Source organism: Procambarus clarkii, chromosome 58, assembly GCF_040958095.1.
Source record: "Procambarus clarkii isolate CNS0578487 chromosome 58, FALCON_Pclarkii_2.0, whole genome shotgun sequence".
In the NCBI taxonomy this organism is placed as follows: domain Eukaryota; kingdom Metazoa; phylum Arthropoda; class Malacostraca; order Decapoda; family Cambaridae; genus Procambarus; species Procambarus clarkii.
Window position 1 is genome coordinate 12,614,190 of NC_091207.1, and position 23,326 is coordinate 12,637,515.

The following is a 23,326-nucleotide window of genomic DNA, read 5'->3' on the forward strand; positions in this document are numbered from 1 at the left end:
TTGTTTCTCAGGGATCTGGAGTGCTTCTCAGAGACCTGGAGTGTTTCTCAGGGACCTGGAGTGTTTCTCAGGGGTATGGAGAGTTTCTCAGAGACCTAGAGTGTTTCTCAGGGACCTGGAGTGTTTCCCAGGGACCTGGAGTGTTTCTCAGGGACCTGGAATGTTTCTCAGGGACCTGGAATGTTTCTCAGGGACATGGAGTGTTTCTCAGGGACCTGGCATGTTACTCAGGGACCTGGAATGTTTCTCAGGGGTATGGAGAGTTTCTCAGGGACCTAGATTGTTTCTCAGGGACCTGGCATGTTTCTCAGGGACCTGGAGTGTTTCTCAGGGACCTGGAATGTTTCTTAGGGACCTGGAATGTTTCTCAGGGACCTGGAGTGTTTCTCAGGGACCTGGCATGTTACTCAGGGACCTGGAATGTTTCTCAGGGGTATGGAGAGTTTCTCAGGGACCTAGATTGTTTCTCAGGGACCTGGCATGTTTCTCAGGGACCTGGCATGTTTCTCAGGGACCTGGAATGTTTCTCAGGGACCTGGAATGTTTCTCAAGGACCTGGAATGTTTCTCAGGGACCTAGATTGTTTCTCAGGGATCTGGCATGTTACTCAGGGACCTGGAATGTTTCTTAGGGACCTGGCATGTTACTCAGGGACCTGGAATGTTTCTCAGGGACCTGGCATGTTACTCAGGGACCTGGAATGTTTCTCAGGGATCTGGAATGTTTCCATCACACGCACCATCTTCATCACGTAATCAAATTTTTTTTATTGAACGAAATTCTGTCATTTGAACATTCTTTTGCTTGGTCGAATATTTTTTTGTATTCACACATTTAGGCACAGTGTGTGTGTGCAGCTGCACTAGACTATATGAAGGGGGAGTACAGTGTGTGTGTACAGCTGCCCTAGACTATATGAAGTGGAGTACAGTGTGTGTGTACAGCTGCCCTAGACTATATGAAGGGGGAGTGCAGTGTGTGTGCAGCTGCACTAGACTATATGAAGGGGAGTACAGTGTGTGTGTGTACAGCTGCCCTAGACTATATGAAGGGGGGTACAGTGTGTGTGCAGCTGCACTAGACTATATGAAGGGGAGTACAGTGTGTGTGTGCAGCTGCCCTAGACTATATGAAGGGGGAGTACAGTGTGTGTGTACAGCTGCCCTAGACTATATGAAGTGGAGTACAGTGTGTGTGTACAGCTGCCCTAGACTATATGAAGGGGGAGTACAGTGTGTGTGCAGCTGCACTAGACTATATGAAGGGGAGTACAGTGTGTGTGTGTACAGCTGCCCTAGACTATATGAAGGGGGGTACAGTGTGTGTGTACAGCTGCCCTAGACTATATGAAGGGGGAGTACAGTGTGTGTGTACAGCTGCCCTCGACTATATGAAGGGGGAGTACAGTGTGCGTGCAGCTGCACTAGACTATATGAAGGGGAGTACAGTGTGTGTGTGTACAGCTGCCCTAGACTATATGAAGGGGGAGTACAGTGTGTGTGTTCAGCTGCCCTAGACTATATGAAGGAAGTACAGCGTGCGTGTACAGCTGCCCTAGACTATATGAAGTGGAGTACAGTGTGTGTGTGTACAGCTGCCCTAGACTATATGAAGGGGAGTACAGTGTGTGTCTACAGCTGCCCTAGACTATATGAAGGGGAGTACATTGTGTGTGTGTACAGCTGCCCTAGACTATATGAAGTGGAGTACAGTGTGTGTGTACAGCTGCCCTAGACTATATGAAGGGGGAGTACAGTGTGTGTGTACAGCTGCCCTAGACTATATGAAGTGGAGTACAGTGTGTGTGTACAGCTGCCCTAGACTATATGAAGGGGAGTACATTGTGTGTGTGTACAGCTGCCCTAGACTATATGAAGGGGAGTACAGTGTGTGTGTATAGCTGCCCTAGACTATATGAAATGAAGTACAGTGTGTATTTTTGCAGATGTTCTAGACTATGAAGGAGAGTACGGTGTGTGTGTACAGCTGCCCTAGACTATATGAAGGGGAGTACAGTGTGTGTGTACAGCTGCCCTAGACTATATGAAGGGGAGTACAGTGTGTGTGTACAGCTGCCCTAGACTATATGAAGGGGAGTACAGTGTGTGTGTACAGCTGCCCTAGACTATATGAAGTGGAGTACATTGTGTGTGTGTACAGCTGCCCTAGACTATATGAAGGGGAGTACAGTGTGTGTGTACAGCTGCCCTAGACTATATGAAGGGGAGTACATTGTGTGTGTGTACAGCTGCCCTAGACTATATGAAGTGGAGTACAGTGTGTGTGTACAGCTGCCCTAGACTATATGAAGGGGAGTACATTGTGTGTGTGTGTACAGCTGCCCTAGACTATATGAAGGGGAGTACAGTGTGTGTGTACAGCTGCCCTAGACTATATGAAATGAAGTACAGTGTGTGTTTTTGCAGATGTTCTAGACTATGAAGGAGAGTACGGTGTGTGTGTGTGTGTGCAGCTGCCCTATACTATATGAAGGGGAGTACAGTGTGTGTGTGTGTGCAGCTGCCCTATACTATATGAAGGGGAGTACAGAGTGTGTGTGTGTGCAGCTGCCTTAGACTATATGAAGGGGAGTACAGTGTGTGTGTATGCAGCTGACCTAGACTATATGAAGACTTACCTGTAGCCACCTGCCACAGGTAACGGTAACGCAACCTGATCCTGGCAACCACTGTGTCGCACAGTCTGGTGGACGTTTTGTGCTGCCCATAGATATAGGTTTCAGACTTAAACAAATTATAGCTTTTCATATTGGTGCTTTCAGGTCGTTGGGAGTCAGTAATTTCTTTCCTATCAGACCTGAGTGTTTGGAACAATATAGTTTTGACAGCAGAGCTAAGGATACCTAAATCTAATTCAACTTCATCTTTGTTACACGCTAATTTGGCTGCAATGTCTGTCTCATTATGATGGGTTATATTTATGTGTGATTGGATCCATACAGCGGAGATTCGAAACCCTTTACTCTCTCTGTGCAGCGGTTAGGTCATTTATAATTGGTAGTATGAGGTTCTTGCTGTCGATCATCCAGGAGAAGTTTTCGATTGCTTGAAGAGCAGACTTTGAATCACAAAATATTATTCCTCCACCAATGTTTTTTTAATGTACTGGTAGCTAGTTGTAGTGCCGCTAGTTCTGCTTGTGTGGAGGTAATGTACTGGTAGCTAGTTGTAGTGCCGCTAGTTCTGCTTGTGTGGAGGTAATGTACTGGTAGCTAGTTGTAGTGCCGCTAGTTCTGCTTGTGTGGAGGTAATGTACTGGTAGCTAGTTGTAGTGCCGCTAGTTCTGCTTGTGTGGAGGTAATGTACTGGTAGCTAGTTGTAGTGCCGCTAGTTCTGCTTGTGTGGAGGTAATGTACTGGTAGCTAGTTGTAGTGCCGCTAGTTCTGCTTGTGTGGAGGTAATGTACTGGTAGCTAGTTGTAGTGCCGCTAGTTCTGCTTGTGTGGAGGTAATGTACTGGTAGCTAGTTGTAGTGCCGCTAGTTCTGCTTGTGTGGAGGTAATGTACTGGTAGCTAGTTGTAGTGCCGCTAGTTCTGCTTGTGTGGAGGTAATGTACTGGTAGCTAGTTGTAGTGCCGCTAGTTCTGCTTGTGTGGAGGTCAGCCAGTTGTTTAACCTGACACTGACAGTCTGTGTACAAATATTATTTCTATAAAACCTACATGCTGCTGCAGTCCGTCCAGTAGGAGATTGGACTGAACCCTCGGTGTTTACACAGTGCTCCTGAGATCTTAAATTCTCGATGGAGGAGGCAATTGTTTCTAGTGTGACAGCTTTGAGAAGAGCAAGATTCTAATTACCTTTCTTGGTGACGGATGTGTGTGTGATACTTGAATAGTGGGACACAGATAAAGAGGAATATCAGAGACAGGTAGATTGCACTTAAAAGGAATGTTGAGTTTGATGAGATTGTAAGCATTTTTGCTCAGCCATTTATCATAAAAGGAGTAAGTTGCTATGTCGGCACCAGTCAATAGGGTGTTGGGTGTTAACAGCACTAAATAATTTGTCTCTGAGCAATGCAGGAGATGTAGGGGTCTCTCGTGACTTTAAGGCAAAAGGTTGTGTTGACTTGCATGATTCTCTCTAGTATGGTTGGAAGCTTCAGTTCATCTCTCATGTTGATGATTCTTGTGCATCTTGGGGCACCAAGAATTATCCTCATGGCGTCATTCTGTACTACTTCAAGTTTGTCCAACACAGAGGCGGGGAAATTAATTAGGTGCAAGACATGATTATCAACTAGAATCTAACAAACATCGTATAGAATAGTCCAGCATATTTATTATTAATACCAATATTCTTACTAGTAAGTGTTTTCAATGATTTTAGTCTTTCTTTTAACCTATCTTGAGATTATTTTGAGATGATTTCGGGGTTTTTAGTGTCCCCGCGGCCCGGTCCTCGACCAGGCCTCCACCCCAAGGAAACACCCCGTGACAGCTGACTAACACCCAGGTACCTATTTTGCTGCTAGGTAACAGGGGCATAGGGTGAACGAAACTCTTCCCATTGTTTCTCGCCGGCGCCTGGGATCGAACCCAGGACCACAGGATCACAAGTCCAGCGTGCTGTCCGCTCGGCCGACCGGCTCCTTCACCTATGGTGAAGATCGTTTACAATGTCACTGTTAATACCAACTCCAAGGTATTTGTGCTGCCTACACGTTGCAATGTTCTGGTTGTTGACCTTGAAAGTTATAGGGACATGAGTTTTCTCTTGGGGATGGAGAACTCTGGATTTAGTTATAGAAATAACAAGACTACTTTCAATGCTTTTAGCAGCGAGTGAATCAAGTAGAGCTTGCAGTCTAGTTTGGGTATTTGCAACAATGCATATGTCATCGGCATAGCAGATGACGGCTTCGTCAGGTAGTGTGGGAATATCAATTGTTAATTTGTGCATCAGAACACTGAACAGTGTAGGACTTAGCACTCCACCCTGGGGTGTACCCAACTGAAGGGTGCACAATGTTTACTTTTGACCCCCTTGAAAAGGACTGAGGCGGTTCTGTTACTCAGGTAACCCCTGAGCCATGTCAACAGTCTTCCCTTAACTCCTAAATAAGCTAGTTGTTCTAAGACTATTTCTCTGTTTGCTGTATCAAAAGCAGTTTGGGGATCAATAAATGCCGCCTGAGAGCTTGGTCCCTCTCTGATAAAATATTCAGCAAAGCAAGTTTGTGTGCTTCTTCCAGGAAGGAAACCATACAGGTTAGGGGCAAGGTGGGGCTTGATTTGAAACATTAGTCTGTCGTGATGAGGGTTCGAACCTACGTCTGAGAGGATCACAGACGCTCCCTTAATCGACTAGGCCACGACATGGTCAAAAGAATTGCAACCGGGAGTTCCTTTGATGCATCACTGATGCATCAACTCCCAAACATGGGAGTTCATTTGATGCATCACGCTATTGTGATTTTTGTGTGTAATTAATCTGTCCAGTATAATCCTCTCAAGAACTTTACACATGCACGACGTCACAGAGATGGATCTGATTTTTTTGTGAATTAGACTTGGGTATGGGTATTATGAGTGCCTGTGTCCAGCGGTCAGGTTAGACACCCGGCCTTAGACTTTGAGAATATGAATTAAGTAATGCTAAAGTCTACGGACGTTTGGTTGCACATTTCATATCCCAGGACTTCATGAAGGTGTGAGGGCGACTCCCTTCATGGGGGCAAAGTGGCCCACCCTGACTACCCTAAGAACTGCCCATAGGTCAGCTAGGGTGGGTGAGAGGCAGACAAATTATAGACATTGGGTTATGTTTAGTGGTTTTGTAGTCCCAGCAGACAGCCTCGACAGTTTAGTGGTCCCAGCAGACAGCCTCGACAGTTTAGTGGTCCCAGCAGACAGCCTCGACAGTTTAATGGTCCCAGCAGACAGCCTCGACAGTTTAGTGGTCCCAGCAGACAGCCTCGACAGTTTAGTGGTCCCAGCAGACAGCCTCGACAGTTTAGTGGTCCCAGCAGACAGCCTCGACAGTTTAGTAGTCCCAGCAGACAGCCTCGTCAGTTTAGTGGTTCCAGCAGACAGCCTCGACAGTTTAGTGGTTCCAGCAGACAGCCTCGACAGTTTAGTGGTCCCAGCAGACATCCTCGTCAGTTTAGTGGTCCCAGCAGACAGCCTCGACAGTTTAGTGGTCCCAGCAGACAGCCTCGACAGTTTAGTGGTCCCAGCAGACAGCCTCGACAGTTTAGTGGTCCCAGCAGACTTCTTCTGTAGTTTAATGGCCCTGCAGAATACCTCAGTAGTTTATTGGCCCAGCAGACTTCCTCAGTAGTTTATGGCCCAGCAGACTACCTCAGTAGTTTAAGGCCCAGCAGACTACCTCAGTAGTTTATTGGCCCAGCAGACTACCTCAGTAGTTTATGGCCCAGCAGACTACCTCAGTAGTTTATGGCCCAGCAGACTACCTCAGTAGTTTATTGGCCCAGCAGACTACCTCAGTAGTTTATTGGCCCAGCAGACTACCTCAGTAGTTTAAGGCCCAGCAGACTACCTCAGTAGTTTATTGGCCCAGCAGACTACCTCAGTAGTTTATGGCCCAGCAGACTACCTCAGTAGTTTATTGGCCCAGCAGACTACCTCAGTAGTTTATGGCCCAGCAGACTACCTCAGTAGTTTATGGCCCAGCAGACTACCTCAGTAGTTTATGGCCCAGCAGACTACCTCAGTAGTTTATGGCCCATCAGACTACCTCAGTAGTTTATGGCCCAGCAGACTACCTCAGTAGTTTATTGGCCCAGCAGACTACCTCAGTAGTTTATTGGCCCAGCAGACTACCTCAGTAGTTTATTGGCCCAGCAGACTACCTCAGTAGTTTATGGCCCAGCAGACTACCTCAGTAGTTTATGGCCCAGCAGACTACCTCAGTAGTTTATGGCCCAGCAGACTTCCTCAGTAGTTTATGGCCCAGCAGACTACCTCAGTAGTTTATGGCCCAGCAGACTTCCTCAGTAGTTTATGGCCCAGCAGACTTCCTCAGTAGTTTAAGGCCCAGCAGACTACCTCAGTAGTTTATGGTCCAGCAGACTACCTCAGCTGCGGGGCTGGCGTCAGCAAGCTGCGGGGCTGGCGTCAGCAAGCTGCGGGCCTGGCTTCAGCAAGCTGCGGGCCTGGCGTCAGCAAGCTGCGGGCCTGGCGTCAGCAAGCTGCGGGCCTGGCGTCAGCAAGCTGCGGGCCTGGCGTCAGCAAGCTGCGGGGCTGGCGTCAGCAAGCTGTGGGCCTGGCGTCAGCAAGCTGCGGGCCTGGCGTCAGCAAGCCGCGGGCCTGGCGTCAGCAAGCTGCGGGCCTGGCGTCAGCAAGCTGCGGGCCTGGCGTCAGCAAGCTGCGGGCCTGGCGTCAGCAAGCTGCGGGCCTGGCGTCAGCAAGCTGCAGGCCTGGCGTCAGCAAGCTGCGGGCCTGGCGTCAGCAAGCTGCGGGCCTGGCGTCAGCAAGCTGTGGGCCTGGCGTCAGCAAGCTGCGGGCCTGGCGTAGGATTATTCCTATCTTCTGGCGCCAGGGAGGCGGCGAGACTCTTGGCCGGCACCAGACTCATCTAGGGACCCCGACCCAACCCTCACCACTCAACTGGAAAACTGGAATATACGCAATCTATAGCCAGAGATCCCTGGTTGAAAATTTAGGAACTGCTTAATACACATTGTTTTCACTGTGCTCGTGTCTGGGACAGTGTTGTGGTGTCTGGGACAGTGTAGTGGTGTCTGGGACAGTGTTGTGGTGTCTGGGACAGTGTTGTTGTGTCTGGGACAGTGTAGTAGTGTCTGGGACAGTGTAGTGGTGTCTGGGACAGTGTAGTGGTGTCTGGAACTGTGTTGTGGTGTCTGGGACAGTGTAGTGGTGTCTGGGACAGTGTTGTGGTGTCTGGGACAGTGTTGTTGTGTCTGGGACAGTGTAGTAGTGTCTAGGACAGTGTAGTGGTGTCTGGGACAGTGTAGTGGTGTCTGGAACTGTGTTGTGGTGTCTGGGACAGTGTTGCGGTGTCTGGGAGAGTGTTGTGGTGTCTGGGACAGTGTTGTGGTGTCTGAGACAGTGTTGTGGTGTCTGGGACAGTGTAGTGGTGTCTGGGACAGTGTTATGGTGTCTGAGACAGTGTAGTAATGTCTGGAACAGTGTAGTGGTGTCTGGGACAGTGTTATGGTGTCTGGGACAGTGTAGTAGTGTCTAGGACAGTGTAGTGATGCCTGGGACAGTGTAGTGGTGTCTGGGACAGTGTTGTGGTGTCTGGAACAGTGTTGTGGTGTCTGAGACAGTGTTGTGGTGTGTGGGACAGTGTAGTGGTGTCTGGAACAGTGTTATGGTGTCTGGGACAGTGTTGTGGTGTCTGAGACATTGTTATGGTATCTGGGATAGTGTAGTAGTGTCTGGGACAGTGTAGTGGTGTCTGGGACAGTGTAGTGGTGTCTGGGACAGTGTTATGGTATCTGGGATAGTGTAGTAGTGTCTGGAACAGTGTAGTGGTGTCTGGGACAGTGTTATGGTGTCTGGGACAGTGTAGTAGTGTCTGGGACAGTGTAGTGATGTCTGGGACAGTGTAATGGTGTATGGGACAGTGTTGTGGTGTCTGGAACAGTGTTATGGTGTCTGGGACAGAGTAGTAGTGTCTTGGACAGTGTAGTGGTGTCTGGGACAGTGTAGTGGTGTCTGGGACAGTGTAGTAGTGTCTGGGACAGTGTAGTGGTGTCTGGGATAGTGTAGTGGTGTCTGGGACAGTGTTATGCAGTCTGGGACAGTGTAATAGTATCTGGGACAGTGTAGTGGTGTCTGGGACAGTGTAGTAGTGTCTGGGACAGTGTAGTGGTCTCTGGGACAGTGTTATGGTGTCTGGAACAGTGTAGTAGTGTCTGGGACAGTGTAGTGGTGTCTGGGACAGTGTTGTGGTGTCTGGGACAGTGTAGTAGTGTCTGGGACAGTGTAGTGGTGTCTGGGACAGTGTTATGGTGTCTGGGACAGTGTAGTAGTGTCTGGGACATTTTAGTGGTGTCTGGGACAGTGTTGTGGTGTCTGGGACAGTGTAGTGGTGTCTGGGACAGTGTAGTGGTGTCTGGGACAGTGTTGTTTTGTCTTGGACAGTGTAGTAGTGTCTGGGACAGTGTTGTGGCGTCTGGGACAGTGTTGTGGTGTCTGGAACAGTGTTGTGGTGTCTGGGACAGTGTAGTAGTGTCTGGGACAGAGTTGTGGTGTCTGGGACAGTGTTGTGGTGTCTGGGACAATGTTGTGGTGTCTGGGACAGTGTTGTGGAGTCTGGGACAGTGTAGTAGTGTCTGGGACAGTGTAGTGGTGTCTGGGTCAGTGTAGTGGTGTCTGGGATGGTGTAGTGGTGTCTGGAACAGTGTTGTGGTGTCTGGAACAGTGTTGTGGTGTCTGGGACAGTGTTGTGGTGTCTGGGACAGTGTTGTGGCGTCTGGGACAGTGTTGTGGTGTCTGGGACAGTGTTGTGGTGTCTGGGACAGTGTAGTAGTGTCTGAGACAGTGTTGTGGTGTCTGGGACAGTGTTGTGGTGTCTTGGACAGTGTTGTGGTGTCTGGGACAGTGTAGTGGTGTCTGGGACAGTGTAGTGGTGTCTGGGACAGTGTTGTGGTGTCTGGAACAGTGTTATGGTGTCTGGGACAGTGTTGTGGTGTCTGGGACAGTGTTGTGGCGTCTGGGACAGTGGTGTGGTATCTGGGTGTCTGGGACAGTGTTGTGGTGTCTGGGATAGTGTAGTAGTGTCTGGGACAGTGTTTTGGTGTCTGGGACAGTGTTGTGGTGTCTTGAACAGTGTTGTGGTGTCTGGGACAGTGTTGTGGTGTCTGGGACAGTGTAGTGGTGTCTGGGACAGTGTAGTGGTGTCTGGGACAGTGTTGTGGTGTCTGGAACAGTGTTGTGGTGTCTGGGACAGTGTTGTGGTGTCTGGGACAGTCTTGTGGTGTCTGGAACAGTGTTGTGGTGTCTGGAACAGTGTTGTGGTGTCTGGGACAGTGTTGTGGTGTCTGGGACAGTGTTGTGGCGTCTGGGACAGTGTTGTGGTGTCTGGGACAGTGTTGTGGTGTCTGGGACAGTGTAGTAGTGTCTGAGACAGTGTTGTGGTGTCTGGGACAGTGTTGTGGTGTCTTGGACAGTGTTGTGGTGTCTGGGACAGTGTAGTGGTGTCTGGGACAGTGTAGTGGTGTCTGGGACAGTGTTGTGGTGTCTGGAACAGTGTTATGGTGTCTGGGACAGTGTTGTGGTGTCTGGGACAGTGTTGTGGCGTCTGGGACAGTGGTGTGGTATCTGGGTGTCTGGGACAGTGTTGTGGTGTCTGGGACAGTGTAGTAGTGTCTGGGACAGTGTTTTGGTGTCTGGGACAGTGTTGTGGTGTCTTGAACAGTGTTGTGGTGTCTGGGACAGTGTTGTGGTGTCTGGGACAGTGTAGTGGTGTCTGGGACAGTGTAGTGGTGTCTGGGACAGTGTTGTGGTGTCTGGAACAGTGTTGTGGTGTCTGGGACAGTGTTGTGGTGTCTGGGACAGTCTTGTGGTGTCTGGAACAGTGTTGTGGTGTCTGGGACAGTCCTGTGGTGTCTGGGACAGTGTTGTGGTGTCTGGGATAGTGTTGTGGTGTCTGGGACAGTGGTGTGGTCTCTGGGACAGTGTTGTGGTGTCTGAGACAGTGTTGTAGTGTCTGGGACAGTGTAGTTGTGTCTGGGATAGTGTAGTGGTGTCTGGGACAGTGTTGTGGTGTCTGGGACAGTGGTGTGGTGTCTGGGACAGTGTTGTGGTGTCTGAGACAGTGTTGTAGTGTCTGGGACAGTGTAGTTGTGTCTGGGACAGTGTAGTTGTGTCTAGGACAGTGTTGTGGTGTCTGGAACAGTGTTGTGGTGTCTGGAACAGTGTTGTGGTGTCTGGGACAGTGTTGTGGTGTCTGGAACAGTGTTTTGGTGTCTGGGACAGTGTTGTGGTGTCTGGAACAGTGTTGTGGTGTCTGGGACAGTGTTGTGGTGTCTTGGACAGTGTTGTGGTGTCTGGGACAGTGTTGTGGTGTCTGGGACAGTGTTGTGGTGTCTGGGACAGTGTTGTGGTGTCTGGAACAGTGTTGTGGTGTCTGGGACAGTGTTGTGGTGTCTGGAACAGTGTTGTGGTGTCTGGGACAGTGTTGTGGTGTCTTGGACAGTGTTGTGGTGTCTGGGACAGTGTTGTGGTGTCTGGGACAGTGTTGTGGTGTCTGGAACAGTGTTGTGGTGTCTGGGACAGTGTTGTGGTATCTGGAACAGTGTTGTGGTGTCTGGAACAGTGTTGTGGTGTCTGGGATAGTGTTGTGGTGTCTTGGACAGTGTTGTGGTGTCTGGGACAGTGTTGCGGTGTCTGGGACAGTCTTGTGGTGTCTGGAACAGTGTTGTGGTGTCTGGGACAGTCTTGTGGTGTCTGGGACAGTGTTGTGGTGTCTTGGACAGTGTTGTGGTGTCTGGGACAGTGTTGTGGTGTCTGGGACAGTGTTGTGGTGTCTGGAACAGTGTTGTGGTGTCTGGGACAGTGTTGTGGTGTCTGGGACAGTCTTGTGGTGTCTTGGACAGTGTTGTGGTGTCTGGGACAGTGTTGTGGTGTCTGGGACAGTGTTGTGGTGTCTGGGACAGTGTTGTGGTGTCTGGGACAGTGTTGTGGTGTCTGGGACAGTGTAGTTGTGTCTGGGACAGTGTAGTTGTGTCTGGGACAGTCTTGTGGTGTCTTGGACAGTGTTGTGGTGTCTGGGACAGTGTTGTGGTGTCTGGGACAGTGTTGTGGTGTCTGGGACAGTCTTGTGGTGTCTTGGACAGTGTTGTGGTGTCTGGGACAGTGTTGTGGTGTCTGGGACAGTGTTGTGGTGTCTGGGACAGTGTTGTGGTGTCTGGGACAGTGTTGTGGTGTCTGGGACAGTGTTGTGGTGTCTGGGACAGTGTTGTGGTGTCTTGGACAGTGTTGTGGTTTCTGGGACAGTGTTGTGGTGTCTGGGACAGTGTTGTGGTGTCTGGGACAGTGTTGTGGTGTCTGGGACAGTCTTGTGGTGTCTTGGACAGTGTTGTGGTGTCTGGGACAGTGTTGTGGTGTCTGGGACAGTGTTGTGGTGTCTGGGACAGTGTTGTGGTGTCTGGGACAGTGTTGTGGTGTCTGGAACAGTGTTGTGGTGTCTGGAACAGTGTTGTGGTGTCTGGGATAGTGTTGTGGTGTCTTGGACAGTGTTGTGGTGTCTGGGACAGTGTTGCGGTGTCTGGGACAGTCTTGTGGTGTCTGGAACAGTGTTGTGGTGTCTGGGACAGTCTTGTGGTGTCTGGGACAGTGTTGTGGTGTCTTGGACAGTGTTGTGGTGTCTGGGACAGTGTTGTGGTGTCTGGGACAGTGTTGTGGTGTCTGGAACAGTGTTGTGGTGTCTGGGACAGTGTTGTGGTGTCTGGGACAGTCTTGTGGTGTCTTGGACAGTGTTGTGGTGTCTGGGACAGTGTTGTGGTGTCTGGGACAGTGTTGTGGTGTCTGGGACAGTGTTGTGGTGTCTGGGACAGTGTTGTGGTGTCTGGGACAGTGTAGTTGTGTCTGGGACAGTGTAGTTGTGTCTGGGACAGTCTTGTGGTGTCTTGGACAGTGTTGTGGTGTCTGGGACAGTGTTGTGGTGTCTGGGACAGTGTTGTGGTGTCTGGGACAGTCTTGTGGTGTCTTGGACAGTGTTGTGGTGTCTGGGACAGTGTTGTGGTGTCTGGGACAGTGTTGTGGTGTCTGGGACAGTGTTGTGGTGTCTGGGACAGTGTTGTGGTGTCTGGGACAGTGTTGTGGTGTCTGGGACAGTGTTGTGGTGTCTGGGACAGTGTTGTGGTGTCTGGGACAGTGTTGTGGTGTCTGGAACAGTGTTGTGGTGTCTGGGACAGGGTTGTGGTGTCTGGGACAGTCTTGTGGTGTCTTGGACAGTGTTGTGGTGTCTGGGACAGTGTTGTGGTGTCTGGGACAGTGTTATGGTGTCTGGGACAGTGTTGTGGTGTCTGGGACAGTGTTATGGTGTCTGGGACAGTGTTGTGGTGTCTGGGACAGTGTTGTGGTGTCTGGGACAGTGTTGTGGTGTCTGGGACAGTGTTGTGGTGTCTGGGACAGTGTTGTGGTGTCTGGGACAGTCTTGTGGTGTCTGGGACAGTCTTGTGGTGTCTGGGACAGTGTTGTGGTGTCTGGGACAGTGTTGTGGTGTCTGGGACAGTGTTGTGGTGTCTGGGACAGTGTTGTGGTGTCTGGGACAGTGTTGTGGTGTCTTGGACAGTGTTGTGGTGTCTGGGACAGTGTTGCGGTGTCTGGGACAGTCTTGTGGTGTCTGGGACAGTGTTGTGGTGTCTGGGACAGTGTTGTGGTGTCTGGGACAGTGTTGTGGTGTCTGGGACAGTGTTGTGGTGTCTGGGACAGTGTTGTGGTGTCTTGGACAGTGTTGTGGTGTCTGGGACAGTGTTGTGGTGTCTGGGACAGTGTTGTGGTGTCTGGGACAGTGTTGTGGTGTCTGGGACAGTGTTGTGGTGTCTGGGACAGTGTTGTGGTGTCTGGGACAGTGTTGTGGTGTCTGGGACAGTGTTGTGGTGTCTGGGACAGTGTTGTGGTGTCTGGGACAGTGTTGTGGTGTCTGGGACAGTGTTGTGGTGTCTGGGACAGTGTTGTGGTGTCTGGGACAGTGTTGTGGTGTCTGGGACAGTGTTGTGGTGTCTGGGACAGTGTTGTGGTGTCTGGGACAGTGTTGTGGTGTCTTGGACAGTGTTGTGGTGTCTGGGACAGTGTTGTGGTGTCTGGGACAGTGTTGTGGTGTCTGGGACAGTGTTGTGGTGTCTGGGACAGTGTTGTGGTGTCTGGGACAGTGTTGTGGTGTCTGGGACAGTGTTGTGGTGTCTGGGACAGTGTTGTGGTGTCTGGGACAGTGTTGTGGTGTCTGGGACAGTGTTGTGGTGTCTGGGACAGTGTTGTGGTGTCTGGGACAGTGTTGTGGTGTCTGGGACAGTGTTGTGGTGTCTGGGACAGTGTTGCGGTGTCTGGGACAGTGTTGCGGTGTCTGGGACAGTGTTGCGGTGTCTGGGACAGTGTTGTGGTGTCTGGGACAGTGTTGTGGTGTCTGGGACAGTGTTGTGGTGTCTGGGACAGTGTTGCGGTGTCTGGGACAGTGTTGTGGTGTCTGGGACAGTGTTGTGGTGTCTGGGACTGAGTACACAACCCTTCCTCAGTCACAACGCAACAAAATTTATTTACAAAACTGGCCGAACTTAAGTTAACCTAACCCTAAGTTAACCTAACCCTAAGTTAACCTAACGCTAAGTTAACCTAACCCTAAGTTAACCTAACGCTAAGTTAACCTAACCCTAAGTTAACCTAACCCTAAGTTAACCTAACCCTAAGTTAACCTAACGCTAAGTTAACCTAACGCTAAGTTAACCTATCCCTAAGTTAACCTAACCCTAAGTTAACCTAACGCTAAGTTAACCTAACCCTAAGTTAACCTAACCCTAAGTTAACCTAACCCTAAGTTAACCTATCCCTAAGTTAACCTATCCCTAAGTTAACCTAACTTAGCCAAACCTAACCTATCCAAAACTATCCGATGGACCGAGGCATAGAAGACAAGAATGTGAATGATGCTGTTTGATGTGTAGTACGCTATATTTTGTCCGCTCGAGAGTTTGACGTCTAAATACGATGCACTGTTCGAGGGGTGAGGCAGTTAGTAGCGTGCATGATGAGTCAGACGCTATGGACCAATAGATGATCTGTATTCATCAGGTAAGGCCAGTAAATCGTGCGTAAGGAATCAATTATTGTACTGTCTCTCAATTCCTTGATTGCTAGAAAACGCTTTTTCTCTTCTAGACAGAAGTGTGGTCAACATACTTGAGAACATACTTGGGTATGTATACAAGTTCATGGCGGGTATGTATACAAGTTCATGGCGGGTATGTATACAAGTTCATGGCGGGTATGTATGCAAGTTCATGGCGGGTATGTATACAAGTTCATGGCGGGTATGTATACAAGTTCATGGCGGGTATGTATACTAGTTCATGGCGGGTATGTATACAAGTTCATGGCGGGTATGTATACTAGTTCATGGCGGGTATGTATACTAGTTCATGGCGGGTACGTATACAAGTTCATGGCGGGTATGTATACAAGTTGAATGTGTGTATGCAGTTCTAGAGGCTGTAGTGGGCCGCTTCTTGAACCACTGGAGACTGTTCACTTGTTCTGTTAACGTGTTATCTTATACTGTTCTTCAGTATAAGATATATATATATATATATATATATATATATATATATATATATATATATATATATGTCGTACCTAGTAGCCAGAACGCACTTCTCAGCCTACTATGCAAGGCCAAATTTGCCTAATAAGCCAAGTTTTTCTGAATTAATATATTTTCTATAATTTTTTTCTTATGAAATGATAAAGCTACCCATTTCATTATGTATGAGGTCAATGTTTTTTTATTGGAGTTAAAATTAACGTAGATATATGACCGAACCTAACCAACCCTACCTAACCTAACCTAACCTATCTTTATAGGTTAGGTTAGGTTAGGTAGAAGAGAAAGTTAGGTTAGGTTAGGTTAGGTAGGTTAGGTAGTCGAAAAACAATTAATTCATGAAAACTTGGCTTATTAGGCAAATCGGGCCTTGCATAGTAGGCTGAGAAGTGAGTTCTGGCTACTAGGTACGACATATATATATATATATATATATATATATATATATATATGTCGTACCTAGTAGCCAGAACGCACTTCTCGGCCTACTATGCAAGGCCCGATTTGCCTAATAAGCTAAGTTTTCCTGAATTAATATATTTTATCTAATTTTTGTCTTATGAAATGATAAAGCTACCCATTTCATTACGTACGAGGTCAATTTTTTTTTATTGGAGTTAAAATTAACGTAGATATATGACCGAACCTAACCAACCCTACCTAACCTAACCTAACCTATCTTTATAGGTTAGGTTAGGTTAGGTAGCCGAAAAAGTTAGGTTAAGTTAGGTTAGTTAGGTTAGGTAGTCGAAAAACAATTAATGCATGAAAACTTGGCTTATTAGGCAAATCGGGCCTTGCATACTAGGCATAGAAGTGCGTTCTGGCTACTAGGTACGACATATATATATATATATATATATATATATATATATATATATATATATATATATATATATATATATATATATATATATAACTGAAAACTCACACCCCAGAAGTGACTCGAACCCATACTCCCAGAAGCAACGCAACTGGTATGTACAAGACGCCTTAATCCACTTGACCATCACGACCGGACATAATGAGGTGATAGCCGAAGCTATTTGAACCACCCCACCGCCGGCACTCGGATAGTAATCTTGGGCATAGCATTTTACCAAATCACCTCATTCTTTGGGGCACACGTGAGGAACACAAATGCGAACAAGCCTGAAAGGTCCCCAGGACAATATGCAACTGAAAACTCACACCCCAGAAGTGACTCGAACCCATACTCCCAGGAGCAACGCAACTGGTATGTACAAGACGCCTTAATCCACTTGACCATCACGACCGGACATAATGAGGTGATAGCCGAAGCTATTTGATCCACCCCACCGCCGGCACTCGGATAGTAATCTTGGGCATAGCATTTTACCAAATCACCTCATTCTTTGGGGCACACGTGAGGAACACAAATGCGAACAAGCCTGAATGGTCCCCAGGACAATATGCAACTGAAAACTCACACCCCAGAAGTGACTCGAATCCATACTCCCAGGAGCAACGCAACAGGTATGTACAAGACGCCTTAATCCACTTGACCATCACGACCGGACATAATGAGGTGATAGCCGAAGCTATTTGAACCACCCCACCGCCGGCACTCGGATAGTAATCTTGGGCATAGCATTTTACCAAATCACCTCATTCTTTGGGGCACACGTGAGGAACACAAATGCAAACAAGCCTGAATGGTCCCCAGGACAATATGCAACTGAAAACTCACACCCCAGAAGTGACTCGAACCCATACTCCCAGGAGCAACGCAACTGGTATGTACAAGACGCCTTAATCCACTTGACCATCACGACCGGACATAATGAGGTGATAGCCGAAGCTATTTGAACCACCCCACCGCCGGCACTCGGATAGTAATCTTGGGCATAGCATTTTACCAAATCACCTCATTCTTTGGGGCACACGTGAGGAACACATGGTTCATGGAGGGTGGTTCAAATAGCTTTGGCTATCACCTCATTATGTCCGGTCATGATGGTCAAGTGGATTAAGGCGTCTTGTACATACCAGTTGCGTTGCTCCTGGGAGTATGGGTTCGAGTCACTTCTGGGGTGTGAGTTTTCAGTTGCATATTGTCCTGGGGACCATTCAGGCTTGTTCGCATATATATATATATATATATATATATATATATATATATATATATATATATATATATATATATATATATATATATATATATATAACCTATATATAAATATATATATATATATATATATATATATATATATATATATATATATATATATATATATATATATATATATATATATATATATATATATATATATATATATATATATATATGTTGTACCTAGTAGCCAGAACGCAGTTCTTGGCCTACTATGCAAGTCCCTATTTGCGTAATAAGCCAAGATTTTCAGAATTTCAATATTTTTCTCATGTGCCAGTGCCAGTGACCACATGTGGTGCATGGTTGTGCCAGTGACCACATGTGGTGCATGGTTGTGCCAGTGACCACATGTGGTGCATGGTTGTGCCAGTGACCACATGTGGTGCATGACTGTACAATAAAAGTAACCGTTAAAATCGCCTTTACCTTTACTGTTTTTTTAATATGTCTCTGTTTATTTATAAAGTAATTACATTTCAGTAGCAAGAGTGTGAGCAGCGGCAGCAGCAGAGACAGCAACAGCAGCAGCAGCAGCAGCAGCAGCAGCAGCAGCGGCAGCAGCAGCGACAGCAGCAGCAGAAGCAGCAGCAGCGGTAAGAGAGGCAGTAACAAGAGGAAGCAGAAGGGGCCACGGCGGCCTGACACGGGACAACAGAAGGTGTTGGTGTCACAGTTGACGGTACGGAGTGCCACGGAGGGGGACGCCGGAGTGTACAAGTGCGTGGCCAAGTCCGTGGCCGGCCAGGCCTCCGCCCAGGCCATGATCCGTGTGGTTCCACGTGAGTAAATGTGTACCTTTGTTACCCCTGGCGGTGTTGTAACGCCTGTCATCTGAGTGGCCATAAGCTTGTTTTGTCCAGTGTACAACTCTCTGGTGTCCAGTTGTCTCCTTAAGGTCCATGTAGAGTCAATCGCAGAATCTCACCAAGAAAGTTTTGATCATTTAATAATTTATTGCTTGACAATGTATTAAATAGCAAGTCCAGTATTTGCCTTCCTGAAGCAACTCTGTCATGTGTTATTATGACCCGCTAATACTTTACTTACAACGTTATTTGTCAGCTCTTAATGGGGTAGTATCGCCCTTAACCTTACTCACAGTCCCTGAATGTGACGCGACTCTTCCCAGCGTCAAGAAACTGTCGTGCTAAAGTGCCCTTATCCTAACCTACCAGACGACCCAACACAGAAAACGGGACAATGTGTCAATGTCGCGAGCCTCTTCTATTTTCTAGAATGACGATTTTGGCCTTAGGAGGAATATACGTCCAAAATACGCGGCGCTATAAGGAAGACGGGCTGGGGTGGTAGCCTCGTTCTTCACCTCACACACACGGACTCCGAGTGTTTACCAAATATTTACTGCCTGCCGTGTCTGGTCATTAGTGTGTATCCGTTGCCACGTACTTTTAGAGTCAATGTTCGGAGAGTCACGTGAATGTGAGTGCAATCTGAAAGTGCTTCACCACTGTCATGGTCTTCATCTGGATTAAATCACCTTTAGAGAAAGATATTTATGTACACTACTTCTCGTGGCTTGCTCTTAAGTCCTGAACTTGTCAACATTCTTTGTCGAGTACGGAAGCCATACCCGGAGTATGGCTGGTCGTGGTGGTGGATTGGTCGTGGTGGTGGATTGGTCGTGGTGGTGGATTGGTCGTGATGGTCGGATTGGTCGTGGTGGTGGATTGGTCGTGGTGGTGGATTGGTCGTGGTGGTGGATTGGTCGTGGTGGTGGATTGGTCGTGGTGGTGGATTGGTCGTGGTGGTGGATTGGTCGTGATGGTCGGATTGGTCGTGGTGGTGGATTGGTCGTGGTGGTGGATTGGTCGTGATGGTCGGATTGGTCGTGGTGGTGGATTGGTCGTGGTGGTGGATTGGTCGTGGTGGTGGATTGGTCGTGGTGGTGGATTGGTCGTGGTGGTGGATTGGTCGTGATGGTCGGATTGGTCGTGGTGGTGGATTGGTCGTGGTGGTGGATTGGTCGTGGTGGTGGATTGGTCGTGATGGTCGGATTGGTCGTGGTGGTGGATTGGTCGTGGTGGTGGATTGGTCGTGATGGTCGGATTGGTCGTGGTGGTGGATTGGTCGTGGTGGTGGATTGGTCGTGGTGGTGGATTGGTCGTGGTGGTGGATTGGTCGTGGTGGTGGATTGGTCGTGGTGGTGGATTGGTCGTGGTGGTGGATTGGTCGTGGTGGTGGATTGGTCGTGGTGGTGGATTGGTCGTGATGGTGGATTGGTCGTGGTGGTGGATTGGTCGTGGTGGTGGATTGGTCGTGGTGGTGGATTGGTCGTGGTGGTGGATTGGTCGTGATGGTGGATTGGTCGTGATGGTGGATTGGTCGTGGTGGTAGATTGGTCGTGATGGTCGGATTGGTCGTGGTGGTAGATTGGTCGTGATGGTGGATTGGTCGTGGTGGTAGATTGGTCGTGATGGTCGGATTGGTCGTGGTGGTAGATTGGTCGTGATGGTGGATTGGTCGTGGTGGTAGATTGGTCGTGATGGTGGATTGGTCGTGATGGTGGATTGGTCGTGGTGGTAGATTGGTCGTGATGGTGGATTGGTCGTGGTGGTGGATTGGTCGTGGTGGTAGATTGGTCGTGATGGTGGATTGGTCGTGGTGGTAGATTGGTCGTGATGGTCGGATTGGTCGTGATGGTCGGATTGGTCGTGATGGTCGGATTGGTCGTGATGGTCGGATTGGTCGTGGTGGTGGATTGGTCGTGGTGGTAGATTGGTCGTGATGGTGGATTGGTCGTGATGGTCGGATTGGTCGTGATGGTCGGATTGGTCGTATTGGTGGATTGGTCGTGATGGTCGGATTGGTCGTGTTGGTGGATTGGTCGTGATGGTCGGATTGGTCGTGTTGGTGGATTGGTCGTGGTGGTGGATTGGTCGTGATTGTGAATTGATCGTGTTCGTCGGATTGGTCGTGGTGGTGGATTGGTCGTGTTGGTGGATTGGTCGTGTTGGTCGTATTGGTGGATTGGTCGTGATGGTGGATTGGTCGTGTTGGTCGGATTGGTCGTGTTGGTGGATTGGTCGTGTTGGTGGATTGGTCGTGTTGGTGGATTGGTCGTGTTGGGTGGTCGTGTTGGTGGATTGGTCGTGTTGGTGGAATGGTCGTGTTGGTGGAATGGTCGTGGTGGTGGATTGGTCGTGCTGGTGGATTGGTCGTGCTGGTGGATTGGTCGTGATTGTGAATTGATCGTGTTCGTCGGATTGGTCGTGGTGGTGGATTGGTCGTGTTGGTGGATTGGTCGTGTTGGTCGTATTGGTGGATTGGTCGTGGTGGTGGATTGGTCGTGTTGGTGGATTGGTCGTGTTGGTCGGATTGGTCGTATTGGTGGATTGGTCGTGATGGTGGATTGGTCGTGTTGGTCGGATTGGTCGTGTTGGTGGATTGGTCGTGCTGGTGGATTGGTCGTGTTGGTCGGATTGGTTGTGTTGGTGGATTGGTCGTGATGGTGGATTGGTCGTGTTGGTGGAATGGTCGTGGTGGTGGATTGGTCGTGCTGGTGGATTGGTCGTGCTGGTGGAATGGTCGTGTTGGTGGATTGGTCGTGTTGGTGGATTGGTCGTGTTGGTGGATTGGTCGTGTTGGTGGATTGGTCGTGTTGGTCGGATTGGTCGTGTTGGTGGATTGGTCGTGTTGGTAGATTGGTCGTGTTGGTGGATTGGTCGTGTTGGTGGATTGGTCGTGTTGGTGGATTGGTCGTGTTGGTCGGATTGGTCGTGTTGGTGGATTGGTCGTGTTGGTGGATTGGTCGTGTTGGTGGATTGGTCGTGTTGGTGGATTGGTCGTGTCGGTCGGAATGGTCGTGCTGGTGGATTGGTCGTGTTGGTGGATTGGTCGTGTTGGTGGATTGGTCGTGGTGGTGGATTGGTCGTGTTGGTGGATTGGTCGTGTCGGTCGGAATGGTCGTGCTGGTGGATTGGTCGTGTTGGTGGATTGGTCGTGTTGGTGGATTGGTCGTGGTGGTGGATTGGTCGTGTTAGTGGATTGGTCGGGTTGGCGGATTGATTGTGGTGGTGGATTGGTTGTGGTGATGGATTGGTCGTGTTGGTGGATTGGTCGTGTTGGTAGATTGGTCGTGTTGGTGGATTGATTGTGGTGGTGGATTGGTTGTGGTGATGGATTGGTCGTGTTGGTGGATTAGTTGTGGTGGTGGATTGGTTGTGGTGGTGGATTGGTCGTGATGGTGGATTCGTTGTGGTGGTGGATTGGTCGTGTTGGTGGATTGGTCATGTTGGTGGATTGGTCGTGTAGGTGGATTGGTCGTGTTGGTGGATTGGTCGTGTTGGTGGATTGGTCGGATTCTCCTGGTACTGTCATGAGGTGGTGGGGTGTAGTGTTGGGGTGGGGTGTAGTGTTGGGGTGGGGTGTAGTGTGGTGGTGGGGTTGTAGTGTGTTGATGGGGTTGTAGTGTTGTGGTAGGGTGTAGTGTTGTGGTGGGGGTGAAGAGTTCTGGTGGGGTGTAGTGTAGTGGTGGGGTGTAGTGTTGTGGTTGGGTGTAGTGTTGAGGTTGGGTGTAGTGTTGTGGTTGGGTGTAGTGTTGAGGTTGGGTGTAATGTTGTGGTGGGGTGTAGTGTTGAGGTTGGGTGTAGTGTTGTGGTTGGGTGTAGTGTTGAGGTTGGGTGTAGTGTTGTGGTGGGGTGTTGTGTAGTGGTGAGGTTTAGTGTTGTGGTGGGGTGTAGTGTTGTAGTGTAGGTGTAGTGGTGGGGTGTAGTGTAGTACTGGGGTGAAGTGTTGTGGTGGGTTGTAGTGAAGTGGTGGGGGTGTAGTGTTGTGGTGGGGTGTAGTGTGGTGGTGGGGTGTACTATTGTGGTGGGGTGTAGTGTAGTGGTGGGGGTGTAGTGTTGTGATGGGGTGTAGTGTGGTGTTGAGGTGTAGTGAAGTGGTGGGGTGTAGTGTTGTGGTGGGGTGTAGTGTGGCGGTGGGGTGTACTATTGTGGTGGGGTGTAGTGTAGTGGTGGGGTGAAGTGTTGTTGTGGGGTGTAGTATTGTGGTGTGGTGTAGTGTTGTGGTGGGGTGTAGTGTTGTGGTGGGGTGTAGTGTTGTGGTGGGGTGTAGTGTAGTGGTGGGGTGTAGTGTTGTGGTGGGGTGTAGTGTTGTGGTGGGGTGAAGTGTTGTGGTGGGGTGTAGTGTAGTGGTAGGGAGTAGTGTTGTTGTGGGGTGTAGTATTGTGGTGAGGTGTAGTGTTGTGGTGTAGTGTAGTGGCGGGGTGTAGTGTTGTGATGGGGTGTAGAATAGTGGTGGGATGTAGTATAGTGGTAGGGTGTAATGTTGTGGTGGGGTGTAGTGTTGTGGTGGGGTGTAGTGTTAGGGTGAGGTGTAGTGTTGTGGTGTGGTGTAATGTAGTGTTGTGGTGGGTTGTAGTGTAGTGTTGTGGTGAGGTGTAGTGTTGTGGTGGGGTGTAGTGTAGTGGTGGGGTGTAGTGTTGTGGTGGGGTGCAATGTTGTGGTGGGGTGAAGTGTTGTGGTGGGGGGGTGTTGTGGTGGGGTGTAGTGGTGGGGTGTAGTGTTGTGGTGAGGTGTAGTGTTGTGATGGGGTGTAGTATGTTGTTGGGGTGTAGTGTTGTGGTGGGGTGTAGTGTTGTGGTTGGGTGTAGTGTTGAGGTTGGGTGTAGTGTGTTGGTGGGGGTGTAGTGTGGTGGTGGGGCGTAGTGTAGTGGTGAGGTGTAGTGTTGTGGTGGAGTGTAGTGTTGTGGTGCGGTGTAGTGTTGTGGGGTGTAGTGTTGTGGAGGGGTGTAGTGTTGTGGTGGAGGTATAGTGTAGTATTGTGGTGGGGTGTAGTGTAGTGGTGAGGTGTAGTGTTGTGGTAGGGTGTAGTGTGGTGTTGGGGTGTAGTGTTGTGGTGGGGTGTAGTGTTGTTGTGTTGTGTAGTGTTGTGGTGGAGGTATAGTGTAGTAT

At 49.2% G+C, this 23,326-nt stretch overlaps 1 protein-coding gene across 1 annotated transcript in view; it reads left to right on the forward strand.

Moving 5' to 3' along the window:
• LOC123768029 (uncharacterized) overlaps window positions 1–23,326 on the forward strand; it is a 171,746-nt gene that overhangs the window by 54,160 nt on the left and 94,260 nt on the right. The window contains exon 4 of the mRNA XM_069306731.1: window positions 17,892–18,190. Within this exon, the coding sequence (XP_069162832.1) occupies window positions 17,892–18,190 (299 nt within the window). The remainder of the gene's footprint in view (window positions 1–17,891; window positions 18,191–23,326) is intronic.